Source organism: Chelonoidis abingdonii, chromosome 10, assembly GCF_003597395.2.
Source record: "Chelonoidis abingdonii isolate Lonesome George chromosome 10, CheloAbing_2.0, whole genome shotgun sequence".
NCBI lineage: Eukaryota > Metazoa > Chordata > Testudines > Testudinidae > Chelonoidis > Chelonoidis abingdonii.
The window spans coordinates 7,654,528-7,678,925 of record NC_133778.1 but is presented as its reverse complement, the minus strand read 5'-3'; the positions used below and the strand labels follow the sequence as shown (position 1 = coordinate 7,678,925).

Here is a 24,398-nt window from a genome sequence, read left to right as displayed (position 1 = left end):
GTTTACCTGGCCACTACATCCGAGTTCAGATTGCTGTCCAGAGCGGTCACAGTGGTGCACTGTGGGATACCGCCCGGAGGCCAATACTGTCGATTTGTGACCACACTAACCCTAATCCGATATGGTAATACCGATTTTAGCACTACTCCTCTTGTTGGGGAGGAGTACAGAAACCGATTTAAAGAGCCCTTTATATGGATATAAAGAGCCTCGTAGTGTGGACGGGTACAACGTTAAATCCTTTTAACTCTGCTAAAATCGGTTTAAACGCGTAGTGTAGACCAGGCCTGAGATGTGAGAGCAAAGCTTTTTGGACTTGGCATCCATACTGTGAAAGATAGCCATGTTCTACTGTGAGTAGAGTTGGTTGAATCCCGTAAGTCAGGTGTTGTTTAATTTTCTATTATCAAATCATTTATAAAAGGTGTACTATATTTCTGTTATTCAGCAATCTCTAATGTGAGGTACTGGACAAACTGTTCAAATTAAAAATTCATTATCCTGCTTATTTTTGGCAAACCTGCTTTTCTGCTATTTTGGGGGAGGTTGTGTTTATAAATATTGTTTGTTGTTTACTGAGGATATGCTTGAGCTGAGAGAATATTTCATCTTCACAAAATCTGCCACCTCACTATCGGCTAGGCTCTGAAAAAGTTATGACCTGTTCCTTCTACCATTTATATTTGAGATGCTGATAGGCTTCATAAGTGGTGATAATGTATAGTAGATTAAAAGGTAGTTCATAGATGATTATTGGAGTTCATGGATTCTAGTTCCAGAAGGGACCATTATAAGAAATGTAAATGGAAACATTTTATTAAGTACTTCTTGGTAGACTTGAAATTGAGAGCGCCACTGATGTGTTTACTATTTTACTGTTATGACTGAGCTTCACTTTTTTACTTTTATGAATCATCAAGATCCGTTAAAACAAACTGCAAAATGTTTTTTTTCCACCGTCAATCCAGAAATTACCAAGCTGCGTCTACAGAGTGCTCAAGATGCAGCACGCCAGGTTGAAGCAGAGGTTGCTGAACGAGTATGTGTACTGGAGAATGAGCACAAAGCTAAACTCTCCCTCCTTCAGTCTGAGAAACAGCACATTACAGAACTGCAAGGAGAAATACAACACTTAGAGAGAGAGATTACTAAACTCAAGGATATTGGTGTCCAGCATGAAACCCAGCTGAAAGAGGAGATGGAAAAGGTAGTATGTATTAGTTTGTTTTTTGTATTTAATATGACATAAGTATGTCAAATACAACATCTGCCAGGCGTAAAGCAAAATTAATGGGAATAGTGACTGGAACGATACTTAACATTTGAACTTTCTTGTCTGTAGGGGGTCTTAGCATTAATGGAAGTTTCATAGCTAAAACCTTCTAATGTTCTGATGAGTTGAGTCTGCAAATGGGTGATGCATATGTAAAGGCTGAAGTTGAGCAGTTTCATAGGAACTTAAATCACCCCTATTCTTCAACCTTTGCCCACATTTGAAATTACATTAATACCATTTCAGATTTGCGCCCTAACCTACAGAAAGATGAGGATCTGAAGTGTATGCTATGCTTATTTCCCCTTGTGACTGATATAATGGCAAGTATAGGGAATGAGAGGAGGAGGATCTTAGACAAAAGTTGAAAGACTTAAATTCAGGCTTTAGGGCATTTTGATGTGAAGATATTTTTTGGAATTGAGTCATTATTTAAATCTTCCTTTACTACTCTTCTGGTATTCTTAATAGTGCTTTAACTTAAATAAGGCATCAACAAATTGACACCTAAATCTTGTTTTTTGCTTTGCAAGCTCACCGAGCACAAGATTTGAATATTTAGATGGTTCTTAGAAGATGGTAAAATGTTAATTTTTTTGTGTGTGGTGGCCCACTTTTTCATGCATTGTGTCCTGTGGGCCACCTTTTTTCTCTTCTTGTTCACCAGTCACTGTCACACAGATCTCCTCCTCCTATTTACACTTCTATAACATCCCTGCAATTACTTATGTAGAAAAGTAAAATGTTTAATGCATTTTAGCTGTCTTTTAATGTCATTTAGCTGCTGAAAATATGGTGGTAAACCCAGGACTTATCACCAGTCGAATCTCTGAAGACCACAATGGTCCACAGTTGAGGACCTGTAGGAGTTTAAATAGCTAATAAGAGTATTTTATTCAGTCGATATCGTTTCACCTCTTTATCTATTTTTGTAATGTTCATAGATAAAATGTAAACTTATTGATGATCACAAGAATGAATTGAAAAGAGCTAGAGAAGAGGTCCAGCAAATGGAACAAGTACACAAAGAAAAGGAGGAGGAATGGAAGTGTGAAAGAGAGGTCTTGAGGACCAAAGTTGAAGAGAAGTTGTCACAGTTATGTACAGAACTTGAAGACAAGGCAGAGTATGAGAAGCAAACTTTGCAAAAGAAGTTTGAACTTCGTGAAGCTGAAATGAATCAGCTTCAGGATCAGCAGGCTGCCAGAATTGTAGAACTGGAGAAGTCCCTAAAGGAGCAGCAGAACAGTTTGCAGCAGCTAGAGGATAGCTTGGCGAGTATGCAGACTACACAGAAAGCTCAGGCGCAGTATGACAGCGAACTGCAAGCTGCCAAGACACTCATGGAAAAAGATTTCGAAAGAGCCACATTTGAGCTCCAAGAGGAATGTGCAGCTAAACTTGTGGAAGCACAGAACAAGTATGTAATTAATTGGTTTTTACTGTTCTTGATTTAAAACCTCATAAGAAATGGCAACTAATAATTTTGCCACTTGGTGGCACCAAAATTATCTAAATATAACAACATGCATTATTTTAGCAAGGAGCTGTTGTGTCTTCCATGAGGTCTCACTGCTAGATTTTACTTCATATAAATACACACTAAGACTAGCAGTTACTAAAAAATAATCACTACAGTATTACATAGAGAAACAAATGGGAACTTCAGTTTTGTACTTCTAATCTGCTAGTAAGGGAAACATCCAGCCTTGCCTCCCTCAGTTGCTTTCTGTTCAGTTCACACTAAACGGACGCTCCGAATGTGTTTACAAAGCAGGTACCACAGATTTCCCCACACTGCCCTGTTAATATACCTTCATTGTGAGTTAAAGGGAATAATCTCTGTGTGCGCGCACATTAAATGCTTATCTTTGTGGATGTTGCCGCCTGTATTAGTGGTTTTTGTAATATGGGCACTTGATCATCTCAGGTTATTGCTTAGTAGAGATCTCACTTTACATAGGCCATTGCATTGCTCTAAGATAATTCCTTTGTGTTGCTATGGATAAAATGGATAAAAATGTGATGATCAAATATAACAATTTTTGCCTAGTTTTTATTCTTTGGATCTTATCAATGCTTGTTTGACAACATTCTTGATTTTCTTGGAAATTAGATTTATGGAGGAACACAAAGTTATGACTCAAAAATTCACTACAGAGCAAGAGCTTCTCCTCCAAGAGTTGAAAGGGAAGCATGCTGATGAGCTAGAACTCCAAAGTCAACAGCTACAGGAAAAGCATAAGCAACAGATTTTATCTCTCACAGCGGAGCTGCAGACAAAGCACCAAGCTGAAACTGAGACACTTAAATCTACATTACAAAGCAAACAGCAGGCTCAGCTTGAAGCTCATATAGCTGAGCTGCAGGCAAAGCATCAAGCACAAATTGATGAACTGGAAGCTAAACACTTGTCAAATCTGGATTCTTTGGAGTCTTCGTACCTGTCTGAAATTCAGATTATACGAGATGAGCACAAACAAGTTGTTGAGGAGCTACAGATGCATGTCACAGAGCAGCTGCATGAGAAGGATAAGGCAAATCAAGCAATTTTGACTCAGGAACTGGAAAGGCTGAAATTAAAACATTCCGAAGAGCTGCAACTTTCACAGGACAATCTGAAAATTGAGTTAGCTACTATTCATATTGAAAAACTCAAAGCCATGGCTGCTGAACTGGAAGAAGCTCATAAGGTGAGTCGGGGGAAAACGTGACTGTAAAATGATCCTCTTTGGTTTTGAGTTCAGATTGATTTCAGATGAAAGACTGTTGGTTTTGAAACTTATTTTCCATAGTTGTTTCGTTCTGTTTGTGAAACGCTCTATTGATTGAGCAGCTAGTGCTTAACTCTTTTGTAATAATTTTCTTAATTGTTAAGAACAAAGGCAAAAGGAGAGAAATTATAAGCATATACATCAGGGGAGGCAACCTATGGCATGCATGCCGAAGGTGGCACGCGAGCTGATTTTCAGTGGCACTCACACTGCCCAGGTCCTGGCCACTGGTCTGGGGGCTCTGCATTTTAATTTAATTTTAAATGAAGCTTCTTAAACATTTTAAAAACCTTTATTTACTTTACATACAACAATAGTTTAGTTACATATCATAGACTTATAGAAAGAGACCGTCTAAAAACATTAAAATGTATTACTGGCACGCGAAACCTTAAATTAGAGTGAATAAATGAAGACTCGACACACCACTTCTGAAAGGTTGCCGATATTTAAATATGATCATTATGAAAGCTTAGATTCTGAGTTGAATAGAAATACAAAGTTTTTCTTCCTTGTTTGTTTCACTATGTGCAGAAATGTTTGAAATCTACAGGGCTTGGAAATGAGAGAATAGTTCATACAGTTTCCTCAACAGTTCTGTTACTTCCCATAGGATATCATTCTGGAGAAGTGCAATCACTTACTTTGTATAAAGTATTTTTAAAATTATTTTGAAATAAGAATTTCAAAAGAAGTTTTGCGTGAACCCTTCTAGAATGGACAGCTTCCTACAGTTTTTTGCTTTTCCTTATGAAACAAAATTTGTATATTTTGAAAATGGCTTCAACCACAGTGCAATAAGGAAGAGCTGGTAATTCTTAAGAACAGTCTAGTAGTAAAGATAGTTCTTGATTGTTACTGACATTCTTCCTTAGTGTTACATCATACAAAAATATTCTGAACTGCAAGCTCAGAACATCATTTATTCCTTGAGACCCTGATGAGTAAACTGGCTGAGGGGAAGCATAAAAGGTGGCAGTTATAGGACAATAACTCTTTTGCTTCAGTCCTAGTGTGTGACAATACTACATCTTTCTCTAGTTAAGTTATAAATTTTAATATGTATATATAGTACAACTTACTTGGCACTCTGAAAACCTTCCATTTTGTAGCTAACTTTATCCTCCTCATTAATTAGTGCTTAGCAACTTGTTAAATGTCAAAGTAGTTTTAATAGATTCTGAGGTTTCAGCAATATCATAGTAAACCTCCGATCCTGCTAAATCACATTTTGCATAATTTTAGAAACTTGAATGGAACTTAGGAAGACTTGAAATATGTTACGCTTCCAGTACATTGAAATAACATCTTCTAAGGCTTTAGCTTCTTGGTATGTATCATGAGTCCCAGATGTAGGGTAGTGGCTTGTTGCTAGGATATAAAGTCCCAGCAGATGCTATTGAATATTTTCCTTCTGTTGAGTAAGGACACAAAGGGCATCCTTTTGTATTGGTTTATTTAGAGCCTAAATTTGTAAGCCTACTTGATTATACTGAAGATAAGCACAAAAGTTGCCACTCCTTGTCCCTGATTCAAGAAGGCATCCCTTTTCAGGTCAACACTTAAATTGGTGCTAAAGTTCCACTGAAGGCTCATGCTTAAGTGCTCCTGATTGTAATGAATTTGATATCGAGGGCATTGTGGTGATGAGAGCTGTATGTGGGAAGGAACAAGAAGGCCTATAGGGATGTAATTTCTTATTACTAGTAAGTTTTTTATAAAATAAATTCAAAGGTAAGTGAAGTGCATGCTCAGTCAGGGTCCATGAGATGCTGGTGGTAAATATTGACTTATGTGGTATGGAAATTCACTGGGCAGGGGGTAATTTTAATACTGCAGCATATAATTCATGAACTGGATGTAATGGGGATGTTTGCTATTTTAAAATGAATAATATTATAGGAAGATTTGAACACCGCTCTTCAAAATCAAAGATGTATGTTGGAAGAAGAAAATCATAAGGCTCTGGATGTATTGCGTGAAGAAGTATTGCATATGGAGGAACATCATAAAAAAGCACTAAAAGAGCTCCAAGATCTCCATGTGGCAGAAGTTCAGAAACAGAAAGAAGAATACTCCTGGCAGCTGCAGGAAGAGCTAGAGAAGCTAAAAGCACAGCATGAACATGAAGAGAAGGTAAGGGCTGCTCAAATAGCTTATCTTCTAAAATAGAACACATTCAATTTCATTACCTTGAAAATAAAAATCACCAGTTGTGGAGCTGGATACTACTTGATTTGATGCACTGGTGTAAGTAAAGAAACAAAACAACCTTGAGACATTTAAACCTACCTCTAGCCTAAAGTACATTAAAATTATAACTCACTTCAATACATCGACAAACAAAATCAACAACAAAAGACACACACATATACAGGCATGATAAGCTAAGCTAAATACATTTATTAGAGCTTCATTTTCCTTACAGGTTTTTTTAACTGAAAGATTTTAAACGTCCATTATTATTTAATATGTGCACCCAATACTGACTTATTTTAATGTTGCATTATCTATTTAAGGGAAGGGAAATATTGTCTTGAAGTTCATTGTGAGAATAAGTGAACTATTTTTAGCAGCACTGATTTTTTCAGTGATGCTTAGGCTTCTAAGTACTGTCACTTTCGAAAATGAGATTAAAGTTCTTACCTTCTTTCCTTAGAGCTTTGCCCACTTTTTTTGTTGCTAGTATATGTACAGAAGGAAGCAAACATCAGCAAGCTTCTGGAATGAAGTCCAAGAAACATTTTTAATTACACTTCTTGGCTAGTGTTAGTGGGTTTTTTTTATTTTGAATTACTGCTGAAGTACAATAGAAACTAGCTTTTTCTTATTTCAGCCATGTACCACAGATGTTATAGTGAGGCCTCAAATGACTAAGATTTTATTATTGCAGTATATACTGCAAAAAGAATGAAACACATTTACAAGTGTGCTCTGAAGAGTCACAAATGATTAAAATTGAACTTCCTCTAAATACATCTGACAAAATAAATGAACAAAGTTTAAAGTTTTAAACTTTATTCTTTGAGCAGTGGTCCCTATATGTATTCCACTGTAGGTACTCATGCGCTTTATGTGCCTGAGACTGGAAGTTTCTTGCTGGCAATGGTGGTCCACATCTATGCGCTTGCTCTCCTCATGTTCTCCACTGAAAGTATAAGGGGTGGTGTGGACTGGCAGCATTTCCAGTTCTTTCGTACTGTTGGATGTTCTGAGGCAGAGCCCTCCAGTGTCCAGAACTGCTTCTCTGTCTTCAATCTGTAAATATATTCTGGGAGCGCTCCCCAGTGTGGGGTTAGATTATGCCCTGGTTATCAGGCTTTAAAAACCTGTATCTCTTGCACGAACTCCTTTCTGGTTAGAAACGATCATCAGCAGTATCTTCACTGCGTTGGAGAAACTGTGCTTTGCAACATGCCTATCTGCCATTCATTTCCCAGCCAAACCTGGCAAGTGCAGGAATTCAGGCTGGGGAAAAACTTGGAGCATGCATTGAAGCTTCAATCAGACCCAGGCTTGGGGGATCCCCTTGTGTATCTGGTAGAGGTAGCCAGCAGTGTGCCTCCTAGCACCACGATATCTGACTCAGAAGCAGGGAAGAGCAGTGCCAAAGACCTTTCTCCCTGGGCTCCCCAGAAGAGCAGAAAGCACTTCCATAAGCATAGGAGCAGATCCCCCTCTAAATTCACTTCAAAGAGGGGATCTCTCCCTGACTTTGAAGCCAGGCAAGTCTTTGCACCCTGGTCCCACGGATTTAGGTCCATCTAAGTCTCATGGCTCTGACCAGAAGGCGTGTAAGAGCAGGAGTACTTCAGTACCAGCCTCAACATCTGTGGTATCTACTCCAATACAGGCCAGGGTTAGGCAGCGAAACCCAAAGGACAGAGAACTGTCAGTACCAACCAAGAATAGTCAGCGAGACCTCAGCATATTGTCTGAAGTGCCAAGATCTCCTAAAGAACCATCGATCACATTGGCTCCAGTGGTGCCCTAAAGGGATACACACTTATATCACTGTGGAGGATATTTTTCATCCTTTTGGATCCATAATCTCCCGGAATGATGGAACCAGCTCCCAGCAGAAAGATTTTGATCACAACAGTTGAAAGGGACTACTAAAGGGGAAGTTTGTCCCTTATCTTGTCACCAGTTGTCGCATCCCCACTCAATGAGAACCCCCAACACTGCCGATGGAAATGCACCCGATGTTTTCACTTCAGGGGAATCGGATATGTCTGAAGGGCCAACATCACCTCAACTGAGAGAGGTCAGCCCAGAGGGGGGATTGAGAACCTGCTGGGTCACATCCGAACCTCATCAATTGGAACATTCTCCTCAGGACCAGTGGCACCCAGTGTCTTGGGGGCCTCCACAGCCTACTTTCGACCCCTTGAGCTGTCCTTACTTGGGGTACATGGGACTTGTACGTATGGGTATCATGACTGTATGTCATCCTACTGGGAGTCTCATCACCCTTCTCCAAGAGATCACCCAGAGGTTCTCCCAGAGCCCGTGGAAAAGGGGGGAAAAGGAACTGGAACCGTTGGTACTACTCGTACTGACAGGGTATCATCCTCATCTCTTGAGCATCTGGATGATCACAATTTCAATAGCTGTTGTGGAGGGTATCAGAGAAGTTCCAGGATCTCAAGAAGAGGTTCAGGGGATACACCACAAGCTCCTGAACATCATGCAGCCGATGGGATTTAGTCTGGTAGTGTTTCAGGATGGCTTCATTAGCTGAGAACAGACGAGCCATATGGCACAGCCTGGCAACATGTACTCTCAAAAGGACATAGAAACAATATGTTGTCTAGTTAAAGGAACAGAGTTCTAATTAACTGACATTGCCCCACACTCATTGGTTGGTCAGGCAGCCACTGAAAGCACCAGGCAACAGCTCCCAAGGAATGCTCTTGTTGATAAAGAGGCCAAGTGCTTGGCCCATCTGGGGAGGAGAAATTGGTATTCACAATTACTAACCTCGAATTGTGAACATTCAGCTGCCAAGTGCTGCTGTCCTAATAGGATTTTAACAACTATTTGAAGTACTTGGAGTTCAAAGATAAACTCCCACAAGAACATAGGGCTCAATTTCAAGCCCTTTTTGATGAGGGAAGGTTGGTGTCTTCTGTACAAATCACCATGAATAGTGGCTACACTCTTTGGGTTCCCTGGGGTGGTCCAAAATATGGGATAGGACTTACCCTTTCATTAAACTAACCTTTTCAATTAAAAGACAGACCAGTCTTTGCACTTGCTAAAAGGCTCCAGGACAACCCTGCTTTCAGGGCGCATGTACAGCAGCCCTGTTAAGGAAATATTACAAACAGCCGTACAAGCCCAGGCTGTTGCCACAACCCTTCAATTATCAGCGATCTTCTGAGCTGCCTTGTAAACAACAGAAGGCATGAAAATTTAGATTTATTGCTCCTATCATTTTCTCTACATCCACCCAACCTTATCCCCCAGCCAAAAGATATCTTTGATGGAATCTTGAGTGCTGAGAACCTCCAGTCATGGCATCTTTACTGGATTCTGGTGTCCGCTTTGGTGGCCACCTAGCACAGTTTGCCAACAACTGGAGTGTGATAACTGCAGGCAAGTGGGTGTTGAGTATCATCCATTCCAGCTATACCACTGAGTTCACCTCACTATTCCTCCAAAAACCATTTGTACATCCCTCTTCAGGGCCCACTCTTTCAAAGAGATCCTCCTTCAGGAGATAGAATCTCTTCTTAGGAGAGCAGGAAAAGAATGATTGCCACTTAAGTATCAGGGAAAAGGGGTTTTATTCAGTATTTACTGATTCCCAAGAAAAAGGGAGGATGGAAACCCATTTTTGACATCCAATGCAGTATTTTTATTTGCAAATTGAAATTCTGGATTGTCACACTGGCATTAGGAATTCTGTCCCTGGATAAAGTCATTTGGTTCACAGCTCTCCACATGAAAGAGGCATACTTTCATGTAGAAATCCACCCGTGTCACCTAAGGCACATGAGGTTCTTCTTTGTCGGTGGACCACTTCAGGTGTCGGTGCATCTCAACGCCATTGATCGGAGATTTTCGATGGCAGTGTCTATCTTGGTCCTGCATGCACGGTGGTCATCTTGTGGTGCAGTTGGTGCCTCATCTAACGCGTGCACAACCTGAGCCCTCCAGTTACTTCTCAACAGTTCTTGACCTAAGGTGGAGCTCTGTAGCGGTGTCAGTGACAACCTATGGAAATAATTAGGTATAGTTTTTCAGTGACAGTTGAGTTTCAGTTCGTTAAGAGTTTAGATAGCTTTCCGTCTCCCTATTTCTTCTTTGAAACCCACCCTCAACCTTTCGTTTTCTTTTCGTTTAAAAATTACCTCAGCGAGGGACATTTAAAAACATGCCTAGTTCACCAGGCTTTAAAAGATGCATCTTGTGCAAGGACACTATGCCAATTTCTGATGGCCACTCACTCTGCGTCCATTGCTTAGGGAAGTTGCACATACTGCAAAAGTGGACTCACTGCAGCAACTTCAAGCCAGGGCCAGGCATGATAGAGATCTCTGCCTAAAATTTATTGTCATGGAGAAGTCCCTGCAACTAGCCTCTGACCCTGGACAACAGGGCCCCTCGACAGGAGACTATCTGGGAACCTCGTAATCTGATGCGACAAAAGCATTCTTCCTTAAAAAACCTGAAGAAACAAATCCACATCTTCCACGCAGGAAGAACTTTAAAAAGAAAACTGTCTCCTGCATGATCCCTTTCCTTGGTGCTGACCATGCTGAGTGTGAGCAGCTTTGAGTCACCTTGAACCTCCAGCACTGCCTGCACCCTGACCTTTCCTGGCAAGGTTAAGGAGTCGAGGGGCAAATACAAACCAACCTCCTCCTTCACGGCACTGACAATGCCACTGTAAGGGGTGGCACCGCAGCGATCTCAAATAGCAATGCCTGGCAGTATCAGTGCCATTATCAGTATTGGCACAGTCTGAGGGGATCCAAGTCAGCACCACGGCACAGGTCAGACTTCTGCATGTTCAACCAGCACTGAACACTGTACCACAAAAATTGTCAGCACCGACAGACACAGCACTGAAACTAGCGGAATCTCATCACTTCACAAAACATTGATATGGTGGTGACCTCCTCTCCAGGCTCTCCATTGTTCGGCACCAGTGGCTCCCTAGTGCAGTTGTCACTGGAGCATCCAGATTCTCCCATCGCCCCTCCTTTGTCAAGCAATGAGGATGACGACCAGGAAGATGGTGTTTTTTCATAATGCCATTCCTCACCAACCAGCATAGGACAATCTCTGGGAACTAGGAGATACAGAGACCAGTATGCCTGAGACATCCAGCCTTGCTACAGACATAGAATCATAGGACTTTAAGGGACCTTGAGAAGTCATCTAATCCAGTCTCCTGCACTCATGCAGGACTAAGTATTATCTAGACCATCCTTGACAGATGTTTGTCTAATCTGCTCTTAAAAATCTCCAGTAATGGAGATTCCACAACCTCCCTAGGCGTGATGATTCCTTCCAAGGTGAAAGCCTTGCTGAAGTGGGAGAAGACCCCAGAGAGGAGTCTCCTGGACCAGTGGCCAGGACCCGGGCAGTGTGAGTGCCACTGAAAATCAGCTCGCGTGCCGCAGGATGCCTACCCCTAGAACCTTTCCACCAGTAATGAGACCAGCTCCACAATGGGATCTCATTTAGTACTCTTGATATCATCTAGGTTGCTGTTTAAACTGTTAGCTACATGTTCAATGTCCTAGTTGATGAACAAGGCAACAGTGTCCTTGTTGCCATCATTTTGGCCAGAAAGGTAAGTGAGCTTAGACCCCTTATTATTCCTAGGAGAATTCTGCACCAAAAAATTAAAAATTCTGCACATAGTATTCTGAACTTCTGAAAAATTCTGTGTATTTTATTTGTCAGAATAACACAATATAATCACTCTGATTTCAATTATTTCTCTAATTTATTTAAACTGCAATACAATGGATGAAGTATTGGAGTGGGACGCATTGGAGGAAATCCCCAAATGCCCTTGCCTAATAGTAATGTAGCTAGGTTTGACCCGTTCTTTCTAGTTATTAGTCAACAAATACATGCAGCCATGTGCTCAGTGTTACATCATAGGCAACTGAAGAGCAAGTGAGGGCTGGAGAATCAAACTCAAAATTTATGTTGGCTACTGAACATCTCCAGAAGGATCAGTAGCAAACAGTTCATGGAGCACACTTTGATAGGAAATTTTTCAGTCCAAAAATTTAGACCAGTTCTAATCACTGGTCATAATCGTAAGCCTTTATAAGGCCATACTGTCCTTTACACCACTCTGGCAATGCAAAGCAGAATTAAAACTTCTACACTTGTTTTATGCTCTTGGGAGTATTCACAAAGACAATGGGAACAGTTCAGTAAGAAAGCAGACTGCTGCATTCTGCTCTGAGGGGACAGAGCCTGCCCCACGCCTACCTCCTCATAAACACTCTGAAGCCCCTCAATGCCATATGTGCCGCATAAATAAGCGAGAGGAATAGAGTGTGTCTGACTGCTCACCCCTCTCCAGGCAGTGATTTATGTCTCTACTGGCTCCTTTGGGCACCCAAACCAACCTGCTTCGACTGCAAGGGAGAGGCGCATGACTGCTCTTGCGCCGTCCCTTTGCTTCCCAGTCAGAAGTCATTTTTCTACAGGGAAGCAAAAGAAATCTGTGTGGGACATAAATTCCCCCAGGTGTAAAGCCTTATGACCAGTTTACTGTATATGGTACAGGACAAAGTCTCACTACGGCTGCACCTGAAGTTCACCCTTAAAGTAGTTCTGGATTTCCACATAAACACATACCTGTTTTCTTTTCCCTAAGCCTCTTGCCACCAGTGAAGATAAGAGACTTCATTCCCTTGATGTGAAGCATAATTAGCTTTTTACCTACAAAGATTGAAATCTATCACAAAGCTGCCTCCATTGTTTGTTGCCATTGTGGAATGAATAAAAGGACAAGCTATAGCCTCTCAGACTCTCTAAGTGGATTTTGGGCTGTATTCATTCTACTTTTATTTGGTGAATCTTCCTCTCCCACACTGTGAGAGGGCTCGTTCCGCTAGAGCACAAACAGCTTCATTAGCATTGTGTCAGAAGGTGCCCCTGCTTGTATTTGCAAAGCAGCAATATGGAATTCAGCTTGTACTTTCACAAAACATTATGCCTTAGTTCAGGCCTCCACAGCTGATGCATTCTTTGGTGTGGAGGTCCTACAAACATCTTTACTGCCTGCAGCCTAACACCTGGCTCCGGGTTTTCAGTCACCCACAGTGGAATACACATAAGGATCAGCACTTGAGGAAGAAAGGTAAGTTATTTACCTTTATAGTAATAAGTTTGTCAAGATGTGATCTCTATCTGTATTCCACTATCCGCTCTCCTTCACCTCTGTTTCAGATCCTATTCATTGATTCAGGTTAGAGAAGGAACAGGAGAGGTGATTGGCCAGTACCGCCCCTTACGCCTTCAGCATGGAGCATGAGGAGAGCAGGGATGCAGGCACTGACTAGTGGGCGCTGCTAAGAAGAATCTTCTGGTCTCAGGCTCATGTAGTGCACATGTATTCACAGGCAGAGTGCCCGTAGGGACCACGCATCTCAGATAACTCAGTTACTATAAGATTAGTAACTTCCCTTTTTTATGATACATTATTTTGCTTTTTCACTCTTTGCACTGCAACATTCAGTAATGAGCAATGGGACTGCTAATCATAAGTGCAATTTTTGAAAGTTCTAATGGCAATATCCGCCTTGCAAAAGTTGTTTACCTTTGGGGAAAACTTTAATTTCCTTTGGATTTGAGGGAAGGACCTTTAGGTTAGCCTGAAAATATGTACTGCCTGTGCCTTTGGGTTTTCTGCAGAAGTAGTATATGCCTGGGAAGCTAGTTTTGTTGGTCAAGTGAAAATTCTCATGCTTTAAGTGCCTTGATCCTGGAAACAGGATTTCCTGTCAGTATAATGGCCGCAGTGATTCAGTTTACAAAGAAGAATGCAGCTGAAATTTTCCTAGAAGCCCAGTATCACTGGTCATTGGGTAATTGTTATATTGTCTTAATGAGGCACAGCTGCCATTTGGTTGACTACCCTTTCTCTGGTGTATTTCCATGATCCTTATGGGCATCAGAAGAAGCAAGCAGGTGGTGTGCTCTGGCAGTCTGAATTGATTATTAGATTAACTAGGCAATTTGTCTCGTAGTACTTTGGTGTCAAGCTCCTCTCTCAGAATCCTCCACCTCCACTTCCACCTGCCTGTATCTTTGCGAACTTGCACAGAGAGAAGATCTGATTTCCTTCAGTAAAGATGGAGGTGGAATATGGCAGTTCACACCAGCTAAGAATCTGGCCCTTAAGGTTGGAGGGAAAATCTCTGTGGGATTTGGGGATGGAGTTACTGATCTTTCTCAGAAATAAAATTGATTAAAAAATCTTACAGATGTATGCCTCTGCCTCTGCCTCTGAAGTGGAAACTGTGCGAGCAGCTCTCCTAGCTCAGTTTGAGGAGGTGAAATTGAAGCAGCAGCTTCAGTTCCAGGATGAGATTGAACTGCTCAAATGTCAGTCAGAGGTATTATTGGAACAGCAGATTACACAGCTAAAGGTGAGGTCTAAGATAAAATGTGTTTTAACAAATTCCAAAATTTATGTTCTAAAATGTATGGAATTTGCTGAAGTTAAACAATTATTACAAAACCTTTTCCCCAGATTGTCTTTTTAAAGTCATAGAGACACAGAAGTCGAGATGGGAAAGATAAATTACCAGTTCCTAAAATGGTTTTGAGGCCAGATTACTTGCTAGTCACACAAGTCTAACTCTTCTGATTGTTTCTGTCAATTAAATCACATTAAAAGAGACTAAAAATACATTGTTAATTAAGCAGTTACTGTATTTGCCACAGAGATGCTATGCAATCATGAATGGGAATTGATGTGGTCCATGAGGGAGCCTCTCTTTTAAGATGTCTTCTCCTTTTACTTTTCTCCTTTTTAAAATTTTTTGTAATATGTTGTACATGTACTTTGTAATGAGGTGTATTCTAAATTGGAGAACAACCCAAACAGTGCTGAAAAAAATACTACAGTAGCTCCTCAGATAAAGTCGTCCAGGTTAATGTTGTTACGTTGCTGATCAGTTAGAGAATATGCTCGTTTAAAGTTGCTCAATGCTCTCTTATAACATTGTTTGGCAGCCGCCCACTTCATCGACTGCTTGCAGAAAGAGCAGCCCCTTGGAGCTAGCTGGTGGGGGCTTGAAAACCAGGGTGGGCCGGCAGCTCCTCCGTGTTCCCTGTCTGACCGTCACCCAGCAGGCTATCAATTGCTGGGCAGTTTAGCTGTCCTTCCTCCCACTGTCATGTTCTGCTCCTGCCCTCTGCCTTGAAGCTGCTCCTGGGAGCATCCTACTTGCTGGATGGCGGTGGCGGGGAAGAGGGGACTAATGTCAGAGTGTCCCACTGCTCCCTTACCCCATCTCCACAGAGCGGGCCGGGCAACATGACAGGACTCAGAATGGAGGGAGCTTGCTGGCAGCAGCTGCTGTCTCAACTTGCTGATCTAATTAAAAAGGCATACTTAAAGGGAGATCAGCATACTTAAAGGGGCAATGCGCATCTCTCTCTCTCTCTCACACACACACACGGTGTGTGTCTCTGTCTCTCTTTGCCATGTTGTCTCCCATCCCTCCATTCGTGCTGCCTTGTAGAGTGTGAGGCTACATTAACAACAATGTGTTAACCTTTGAGGGCTCGGCCGAGTGCTAGTTCATCATTTAGCAGTAAGGCATTCCCTGGGAAATATCCCACCCTCTGACTCCACCACCTCAACCAAGCTGCGCACAATCATCATTGCTGTGTATAGTATTAAATTGTTTGTTTAAAACTTATAGTGTGTGTGTGTGCGTGTGTGTGTGGCGAAAAAAATTTCACTGGAGCCTAACTCTCCCCCTCATTTACATTAATTCTTATGGGGAAATTGGATTTGCTTAACATCGTTTTGTTTAAAGTAGCATTTTTCAGGAACATAACTACAATATTAAGTGAGGAGTGACTGTATAAAAATGATTTAAACTTGGCACTTTGTCCTTAATGCTTCAATTTAAAGTTAGGTATTAGAAGAAATGGCCTTAATAAAACATCTATTCAGAGATAAATGCATAATGTGTCATAAACACGATCATGCATTTAAGGACTATATTTTACCTTCAGTTGTGATTTGTGATATACTTGTGTATGTAAATATGAAAACTTCAGTTTTTTTAAGAGATTTGTATGCATTTTATCCCGTTTAGGATTTGGAAGGAGGGAAAGAAACTGATTTCTCAGCAGAGCGAGTCTTTGAAACATATCTGAAAGTACAGTCTACTTCTCTGACTACTTCTCTGTCTGCTTCATGAAAACTAGCTTGATATAGAGCAGTGATACTCAGACTGAGGCTTGCAAGCTTCAAGTGGCTTTTTAATGTATTACCTGTGGCGCTTTGCAGTGCATGACATGTGATTTAATTATTAACCAGTCAATACATTTTCTGTGTTATTAAGCTGCTGTAGTTGATAAAATAATACTTGGTCAGTCATTTTGCTGTGAGAATAATTTGTATATATAAAAACAAAATATTTCCCCTGTGGTACTGCTACAGTACTATAGTAAATGAAAAAATGAGTTCATGCTACTGTGGCTCTTTTAGGTAATGTTGATTGCTAAGTTGGCTCCTGAACCGCTGAAGTCTGAGTATCACTTACAGAGGCATACTTCGTAATACTGGCAGCGTGAGATCTTCATTATAGAAGTTATAAACCAGTTTTCAGCTTGCTTAAATACAGATGATTCTTTGCGTAGTTTCTGTATGGATATTCCACTTCAGGTTTGCATGCACCTATGCTTGTTTGATCAGTCTTTTGATAGCCGCATGTGTTCAGTCTGCACATATGTCCTAGCCATCCTTTGTGCTCCATACTAGTGGTATCTAGGGCAGTGTCGAATGTGAGGGAGATTCCCATGCCTGAGCCATTCTTTTTAGGTGACACATCTGAAGAACCATCCCAGATTAAGGTGTCATGAGAGGAGGTTTTTTTAACAAATTAATAAATTAAACAGTAATAAGTCACCAGGACCAGATGGTATTCACCCGAAAGTTCTGAAGGAACTCAAATATGAAATTGCAGAACTATTAACTGTGGTATGTAACTGTGACAAAGTTCCTCCTCTACCTTGGTGGGTCCTGCGCTTATTGGCGGATTTGTTCACCTCAGTGATCTTCCCCTCTTGTGGAACCCACAGTCTGGGTCAGCTCCTCCTGTGTCTGATCAGGAGTTTAGGAGGATTTGGGGGAACCCGGGCCCGCCGTCGTTACTCCGAGGTTCGCAGCCCAGGTCCCTGTGGATCGCAGCTGTCTGTAGTGCCTCCTGTACAGCTGCAGGTGACAGCTCACAACTCCCTGGGCTAACTTCCCCATGGCCTCCTCCAAACACCTTCCTTTATCCACTCACAACACGACCTTCCTACTGGTGTCTGATAACGCTTGTCCTCCTCAGAATCCTCCAGCAGTACACTCTCTCACTCTCACGCTCCTTGCCTTCTTGCTCCCAGCTCCTCACACACGCTCCTTCTCCTCTGCCTCCTCTCTCTTTGCCTGACTTTGGAGTGAGCTCCTTTAAACCCAGTGCCCTGATTAGCCTGCCTTGATTGGCTGCAGGTGTTCTAATTAAAGTAGCTATCTCTACTGCCTTCTAGAAAGATCTTAATTGGCTCCAGGTGCCTTGATTAACCTGGAGCAACTGCCATTTGGTTACCAGGATACTGGGGATTTGTTTAGCCTGGGGCTAACATACCTGTTTCTCAGTACTTTACTGTAGTCATCTGGCCTTGCCCTATCACAGTAATCTATTGCCTGAATCATTCTGTACCAGATGATTGGAGGATAGCTAATGTGATGCCAATTTTTTAAAAAGCCTCCAGAGGTGATCCTGGCAATTACAGGCTGGTAAGCCTAACTTGGGTATTAGGCAGATGGATTGAAACAGATTAGCAGACAGATGGATGAACACCATTTTTTCAGGAAGAGTCAGCATGGTTTTTGTAAAAGGAAATCATGCCTCACCAATCTACTAGAATTCTTTGAGGAGATCAGCAAATGTGTGGACAAGGGTGATCCAGTGAATATAGTGTATTTGAACTTTTAGAAGGCCTTTGACAATGTTCCTCACCAAAGGCTCTTAAACAAACTAATCAGTCATGGAATAAGAGGGCAGGTACTCTCATAGATAAGTAACTGGTTAACAGGTAGGAAACAAAGGATAAGAATAAATGGTCAGTTTTCAGAATAGAGAGAGATAAATAATGGTGTTGCTCAGGGGTCTGTCCTGGGACAAATGCAGTTCAACATATTCATAAATGATCTGGAGAAAGGGGTAAACAAAGAGGTGGCAATGTTTGCAGACAATACAAAATTATTCAAGATAGTTAAGTCCAAAGCAGATTGCGAAAAGTGACAGAGATCTCACAAAACTAAGTGACTGGGCAGCAAAGTTGCAGATGAAATAATGGTCACTGGAAAACATGCTCCCAGCAGAATAATGGGGGTCTAAATTAGCTGTTACCACTCAAGAAAGAGATCTTGGAGTCACTGTGGATCGTTCTCTAAAAACATCTGCTCAAAGTGCAGCGGCAGTCAAAAAAGCTAACAATGTTAGGACCCATTAGAATAGGGATAGATAATAAAAGACTAAACATAATGTTGCTACATAAATTCATGATACACGCACACCTTGAATACTGCATGAAGTGCTGGTCAAGCCATCTTAAGAAAGATATATTAGAAATGGAAAAGGTACAGAAAAGGGCAACAAAAATGATTAGGAGCTTGTAATAGCTTCCATATGAAGAGAGATTAAAAAGATTGGGACTATTCAGCTTGGAGAAAAGGGGGAGATATGACAGAGATATGACAGAGCTGCTCAGTGAGGAGGGAGGAACAGTAACAGGAAACTTGGAAATGGCAGAGATGCTTAATGACTTCTTTGTTTCGGTCTTCACAGAGAAGTCTGAAGGAATGTCTAACATAGTGAATGCTTATGGGAAGGGGGTAGGTTTAGAAGATAAAATAAAAAAAGAGCAAGTTAAAAATCACTTAGAAAAGTTAGATGCCTGCAAGTCACCAGGGCCTGATGAAATGCATCCTAGAATACTCAAGGAGTTAATAGAGGAGGTATCTGAGCCTCTAGCTATTATCTTTGGAAAGTCATGGGAGACGGGAGAGATTCCAGAAGACTGGAAAAGGGCAAATATAGTGCCCATCTATAAAAAGGGAAATAAAAACAACCCAGGAAACTACAGACCAGTTAGTTTAACTTCTGTGCCAGGGAAGATAATGGAGCAAGTAATTAAAGAAATCATCTGCAAACACTTGGAAGGTGGTAAGGTGATAGAGAATAGCCAGCATGGATTTGTAAAGAACAAATCGTGTCAAACCAATCTGATAGCTTTCTTTGATAGGATAACGAGTCTTGTGGATAAGGGAGAAGCGGTGGATGTGGTATACCTAGACTTTAGTAAGGCATTTGATACGGTCTCGCATGATATCCTTATCGATAAACTAGGCAAATACAATTTAGATGGGGCTACTATAAGGTGGGTGCATAACTGGCTGGATAACCGTACTCAGAGAGTAGTTATTAATGGCTCCCAATCCTGCTGGAAAGGTATAACAAGTGGGGTTCCGCAGGGGTCTGTTTTGGGACCGGCTCTGTTCAATATCTTCATCAACGACTTAGATGTTGGCATAGAAAGTACGCTTATTAAGTTTGCGGACGATACCAAACTGGGAGGGATTGCAACTGCTTTGGAGGACAGGGTCAAAATTCAAAATGATCTGGACAAATTGGAGAAATGGTCTGAGATAAACCGGATGAAGTTCAATAAAGACAAATGCAAAGTGCTCCACTTAGGAAGGAACAATCAGTTTCACACATACAGAATGGGAAGAGACTGTCTAGGAAGGAGTATGGCAGAAAGAGATCTAGGGGTCATAGTGGACCACAAGCTAAATATGAGTCAACAGTGTGATACTGTTGCAAAAAAAGCAAACGTGATTCTGGGATGCATTAACAGGTGTGTTGTAAACAAGACACGAGAAGTCATTCTTCCGCTCTACTCTGCGCTGGTTAGGCCTCAACTGGAGTATTGTGTCCAGTTCTGGGCACCGCATTTCAAGAAAGATGTGGAGAAATTGGAGAGGGTCCAGAGAAGAGCAACAAGAATGATTAAAGGTCTTGAGAACATGACCTATGAAGGAAGGCTGAAAGAATTGGGTTTATTTAGTTTGGAAAAGAGAAGACTGAGAGGGGACATGATAGCAGTTTTCAGGTATCTAAAAGGGTGTCATCGGGAGGAGGGAGAAAACTTGTTCACCTTAGCCTCTAATGATAGAACAAGAAGCAATGGGCTTAAACTGCAGCAAGGGAGATTTAGGTTGGACATTAGGAAAAAGTTCCTAACTGTCAGGGTGGTTGGACACTGGAATAAATTGCCTAGGGAGGTTGTGGAATCTCCATTTCTGGAGATATTTAAGAGTAGGTTAGATAAATGTCTATCAGAGATGGTCTAGACAGTATTTGGTCCTGTCATGAGGGCAGGGGACTGGACTCAATGACCTCTCGAGGTCCCTTCCAGTCCTAGAGTCTATGAATCTATGAAAAATCATGAATGGTGTGGAGAAAGTGAATAAGGAAGTGTTGTTTACCCCTTCACGTACACATGAACAAGGGATCACCCAAAGAAATTAATGGACAGCAGGTTTAAAGCAAACAAAAGGAAATACTTCACACAGTTCACAGTCAAGCTGTAGCTCATTGTCAGGGGATGTTGTGAAGACCAGAAGTGTAACTGGATTTAAAAAAGAATTAGATAAGGTAATGGAGGATAGCTCCATCAATTGCTAATAGCCAAGGTGGTCAGGGATGCAACCCCATGCTCGGGGTGTTCCTAGCCTCTGACTGGTAGAAGCTGAGAGTGGATGACGGGTTGGATGACTTGATGATTATGTGTTCTGTTCATTCCCTCTGAAGCACCTGCCACTGACCACTGTGGGAAGACACGGTACTGAGCTAGATGGACTATTAGTCTGAACCAGTATGGCTCCCATTAGGTTTTTTTCCCCTAAGTTTTTTTCTTTCTCAGATGCCTCAGCCTGAAATGGATCAACTTGTGCCCACTTCTTTAGATAGGTTTGCCTTTAGGGAGTAGTTTTTACTTTTAGTTTTTGTTAGTTTCCTTAGTTTTGGGAGAGTTCTTCAGAATTTACTGATCTTGCCCTTCCAACACTTCCCATTTCCTGAGGGGTTTCCCTTTCTTTCTGAGATTAGCGAGTTCACAGATGAATCTTTATGCTCTTTAAAGGATTCAAACGTTATCCTTCAGTCTCTCAGGATTTACATCTCTGAGAACAAAAGGAAATTCAGCAGTCACAATTGCATGGAGCTGTCGTTTTGTTCAGTTTCCAATACACCACCAGATCCCTCCTAAAATGAAGTCCAGGTTCCAAAACAAGAGACTCTTTACCTTCTTTATGGTGTCAACACAACTTTTTGTCAGAAAAGAGTCCATTTTGATGCCTTACTCGAGGATTGTGAACTTTCCCACCATGTATCTGCATTCTCTTGCCCTCCCCTTCCTACCTTTTAGGGACTCTCTCTACCAGTCTTTCAAAGATCCTAGGAACAGATTACTTTGGACAAATGGGTTTTGGAGGTTATGATATTGGGCTTCGTCATCCATTTCAGCTCCATTGCCCTACCTGATCCCTTTTTCCTGTGGCTTTTCAGCAACCCATCTCATGAACTTCTGCTGAGAAAAGAAGTTCTATCTTCTTCATATAGGAGCCATAGAACTGGTACTCACGGTGACGTTCCCCTCTGGTGTTACCTGGATCGGAGATCTGCTAGGTCACTCCAATCCTTGACTGTAGGAACCAGCCTTACCCTGCTCAGCTGTGAGAATCCCCACTCCTGGGCTGTTCATGCACAGCCTCTGGTATGTAGGCTGCTCCTAGCTACTTGTAGCCGAATGACACTAGCTGATATCTCTGGTCCTAGACACCAACCATAGGAACCCCCGTCTTGCAGTGTCCAGTTATGCCCATTGGATGCTGTAAGCTTATATGACTTTGTTAATTTAACAAAGAAATAGATATGTACCAGGCTTGTTATCCCAAGGGGAGTCTCTGACAAGCTTCAAACCAAACACACTGTTTCACATAAAATAAACAAATTTATTAACTATAAAGATAGATTTTAAGTGATTATAAGTCAAAGCATAACAAGTCAGATTTTATCAAATGAAATAAAAGCAAAATGCATTTTAAGCTGATCTTAACACTTTCAGTGCTCTTACAAACTTAGATGCTTCTCACCACAGGCTGGCTGGTTGCCCTTCAGCCAGGCTCTCCCCTTTAATCAGTGCTTCAGTCGCTTGCTGTGGTGTCTGTAGCTGTAGGTGTAAGAGAGGGGAAGAACATGGCAAATGTCTCTCCCTTTTATCAGGCCCTTTCTTCCCTCTTGGCTTTGTCCCCCTTCCTTCAGAGTCAGATGAGCATTATCGCATTGCAGTTCCAAACTGACCAAAGGAAGAGGAGCGACTCACTGGTTTTGTTGCTGCCTAGGCCAGTGTCCTTTGTTCCTGTGAGGCTGGGCTGGGTTTGTCCCATACCTGCCCTGATGAAGTGTGAACTGCCTCCCTGCTGCTCTTGGAGAGTTTTTGCCTGGGTTTGGTTTAAGCCATGAGGATACATTTTCAGCCTCATAACTATTGTGACAGACCCAGATGAGTGTGGTACAGGAGTCTGGTCCTATTAGCATCCAGCGGGGGTGGGCAGGCTTTGCCCGCCCACTTCTAAAGGACCTCTCCCCAGTCTAAGGGGAGGACCCACAGGTCTGGGACACCAAGTAATTACGTGGGACAACTAATGAAAAAACAGGCTCGGGAGTGAGGTCATAGGGCTAAACTAAGGGAACCTGGCTACAACTCCCTGGCTACTTCCCATGGCCTTCTCCAAACACTTCTTTATCCTCACCACAGGACCTTCTCCTGGTGTCTGATAATGCTTGTCTCCTCAATCCTCAGCAGCACAGCCTCTTACTCTCAACTCTTTGTGCCACTTGCTCCCAGCTCTCAACGCACTTCCTCTCCTCTGGTCCCTTCCCTGACTGAGTGAGCTCTTTTCATACCCAGGTGCCCTGATTAGCCTGCCTTGATTGGGGCAGGTGATCTAATCAGCCTGTCTGTCTTAATTTGGTTCTAGCAGGTTCCTGATTACTCTAGTGCAGCCTGCTCTGGTCACTCAGGGAACAGAACCTGCTTCTCCTGTGGCCAGTAGTGACTCCCTTTGCGCTCCACTGTAGAGGAAGGAGGGCTGCTGCTGCTGGGCACTGGGCCCTCGCTGCTGTTGCTGCTGTACTGTTTCCTGGTTCTGCTGCTCCCTGGCTGGGCTTAGACACCACACCCACCTCTCTGTTATCTGTTCAATGGCTGGGTGTAGATTCCCCGCCTCCTTGGTTCCTGCTGTTACTCCCTACAGCCTTGAGGGAGGGGGGAGCTGCTGGCTGCTTCCAGGAGGGGGGGAGTTGAGGGACCCGGCTCTTGTTCTGAGGACACATTCTGAGCGGGGTCCTCCTGCCTGGACACCAGTCCACCACCACTGGAGTGCTGGAACTACTGTGGCAGTTGCTGGCGAGCTGTTGGAGCCAGAGGAGGTGAGGAGGAGAAGGGGAGCGGCTGCTGCTGGAGACCATGTAAGACCACTATGGAGGGGGCATTCCTGGACTAAGTTTTTTTCGACCTGTGCTCTTGTGGGGGGTTTGGCCTGTGTCTGTTGGGACAACCGGGGGTGTGGCGTGGGAGCCTGCTCCCGGTCATTCCGTGTTCCCTTTCGCCCCCCCACCACCATATTGCCCCTCCACCACCCCGCTGGCTGTTTTCTTCTGCTTTTGGACTCTGCTCTGAGACTGAGCTGCTCGCCTGGCCACACGCCCACTTCATCGTTTGGCCTGAGCAGCAGCAGCTACATTGACTTTTGCGCAGGCTGTTGGGCGCACCCGCCCTGACTAGCCCTTTCTTTGCCACATTTGTCCGCCCATCTGTTTTCTCTTGTGGCCTGATAGTTCTGCCCCAGCCCTGCAGCTGCCCGTGGTCCCTCTACCCATTCCCAGCTCGCACTTCCCTGCACTTGTGTCTCCCAGCCCTGATTGGTCCCTCCCCTCGTGCGCCAACCCCCAACTGCCTCCTGCGCTTGTGCCCTTCCCCATTGGTTTCCCTTGTTCACTGGCCAC

The 24,398-nt window shown here is 42.6% G+C and overlaps 1 protein-coding gene across 4 annotated transcripts in view; it reads left to right on the top strand.

Moving 5' to 3' along the window:
• The window catches only part of PCNT (pericentrin), a 282,663-nt gene that overhangs the window by 112,112 nt on the left and 146,153 nt on the right, over window positions 1-24,398 (top strand). For all 4 annotated transcript variants that reach the window (XM_075069898.1, XM_075069897.1, XM_075069895.1 and 1 more), the window contains 5 exons: window positions 969-1,207; window positions 2,218-2,693; window positions 3,390-3,966; window positions 5,950-6,183; window positions 14,517-14,681. In XM_075069898.1, the coding sequence (XP_074925999.1) occupies window positions 969-1,207; window positions 2,218-2,693; window positions 3,390-3,966; window positions 5,950-6,183; window positions 14,517-14,681 (1,691 nt within the window). The remainder of the gene's footprint in view (window positions 1-968; window positions 1,208-2,217; window positions 2,694-3,389; window positions 3,967-5,949; window positions 6,184-14,516; window positions 14,682-24,398) is intronic.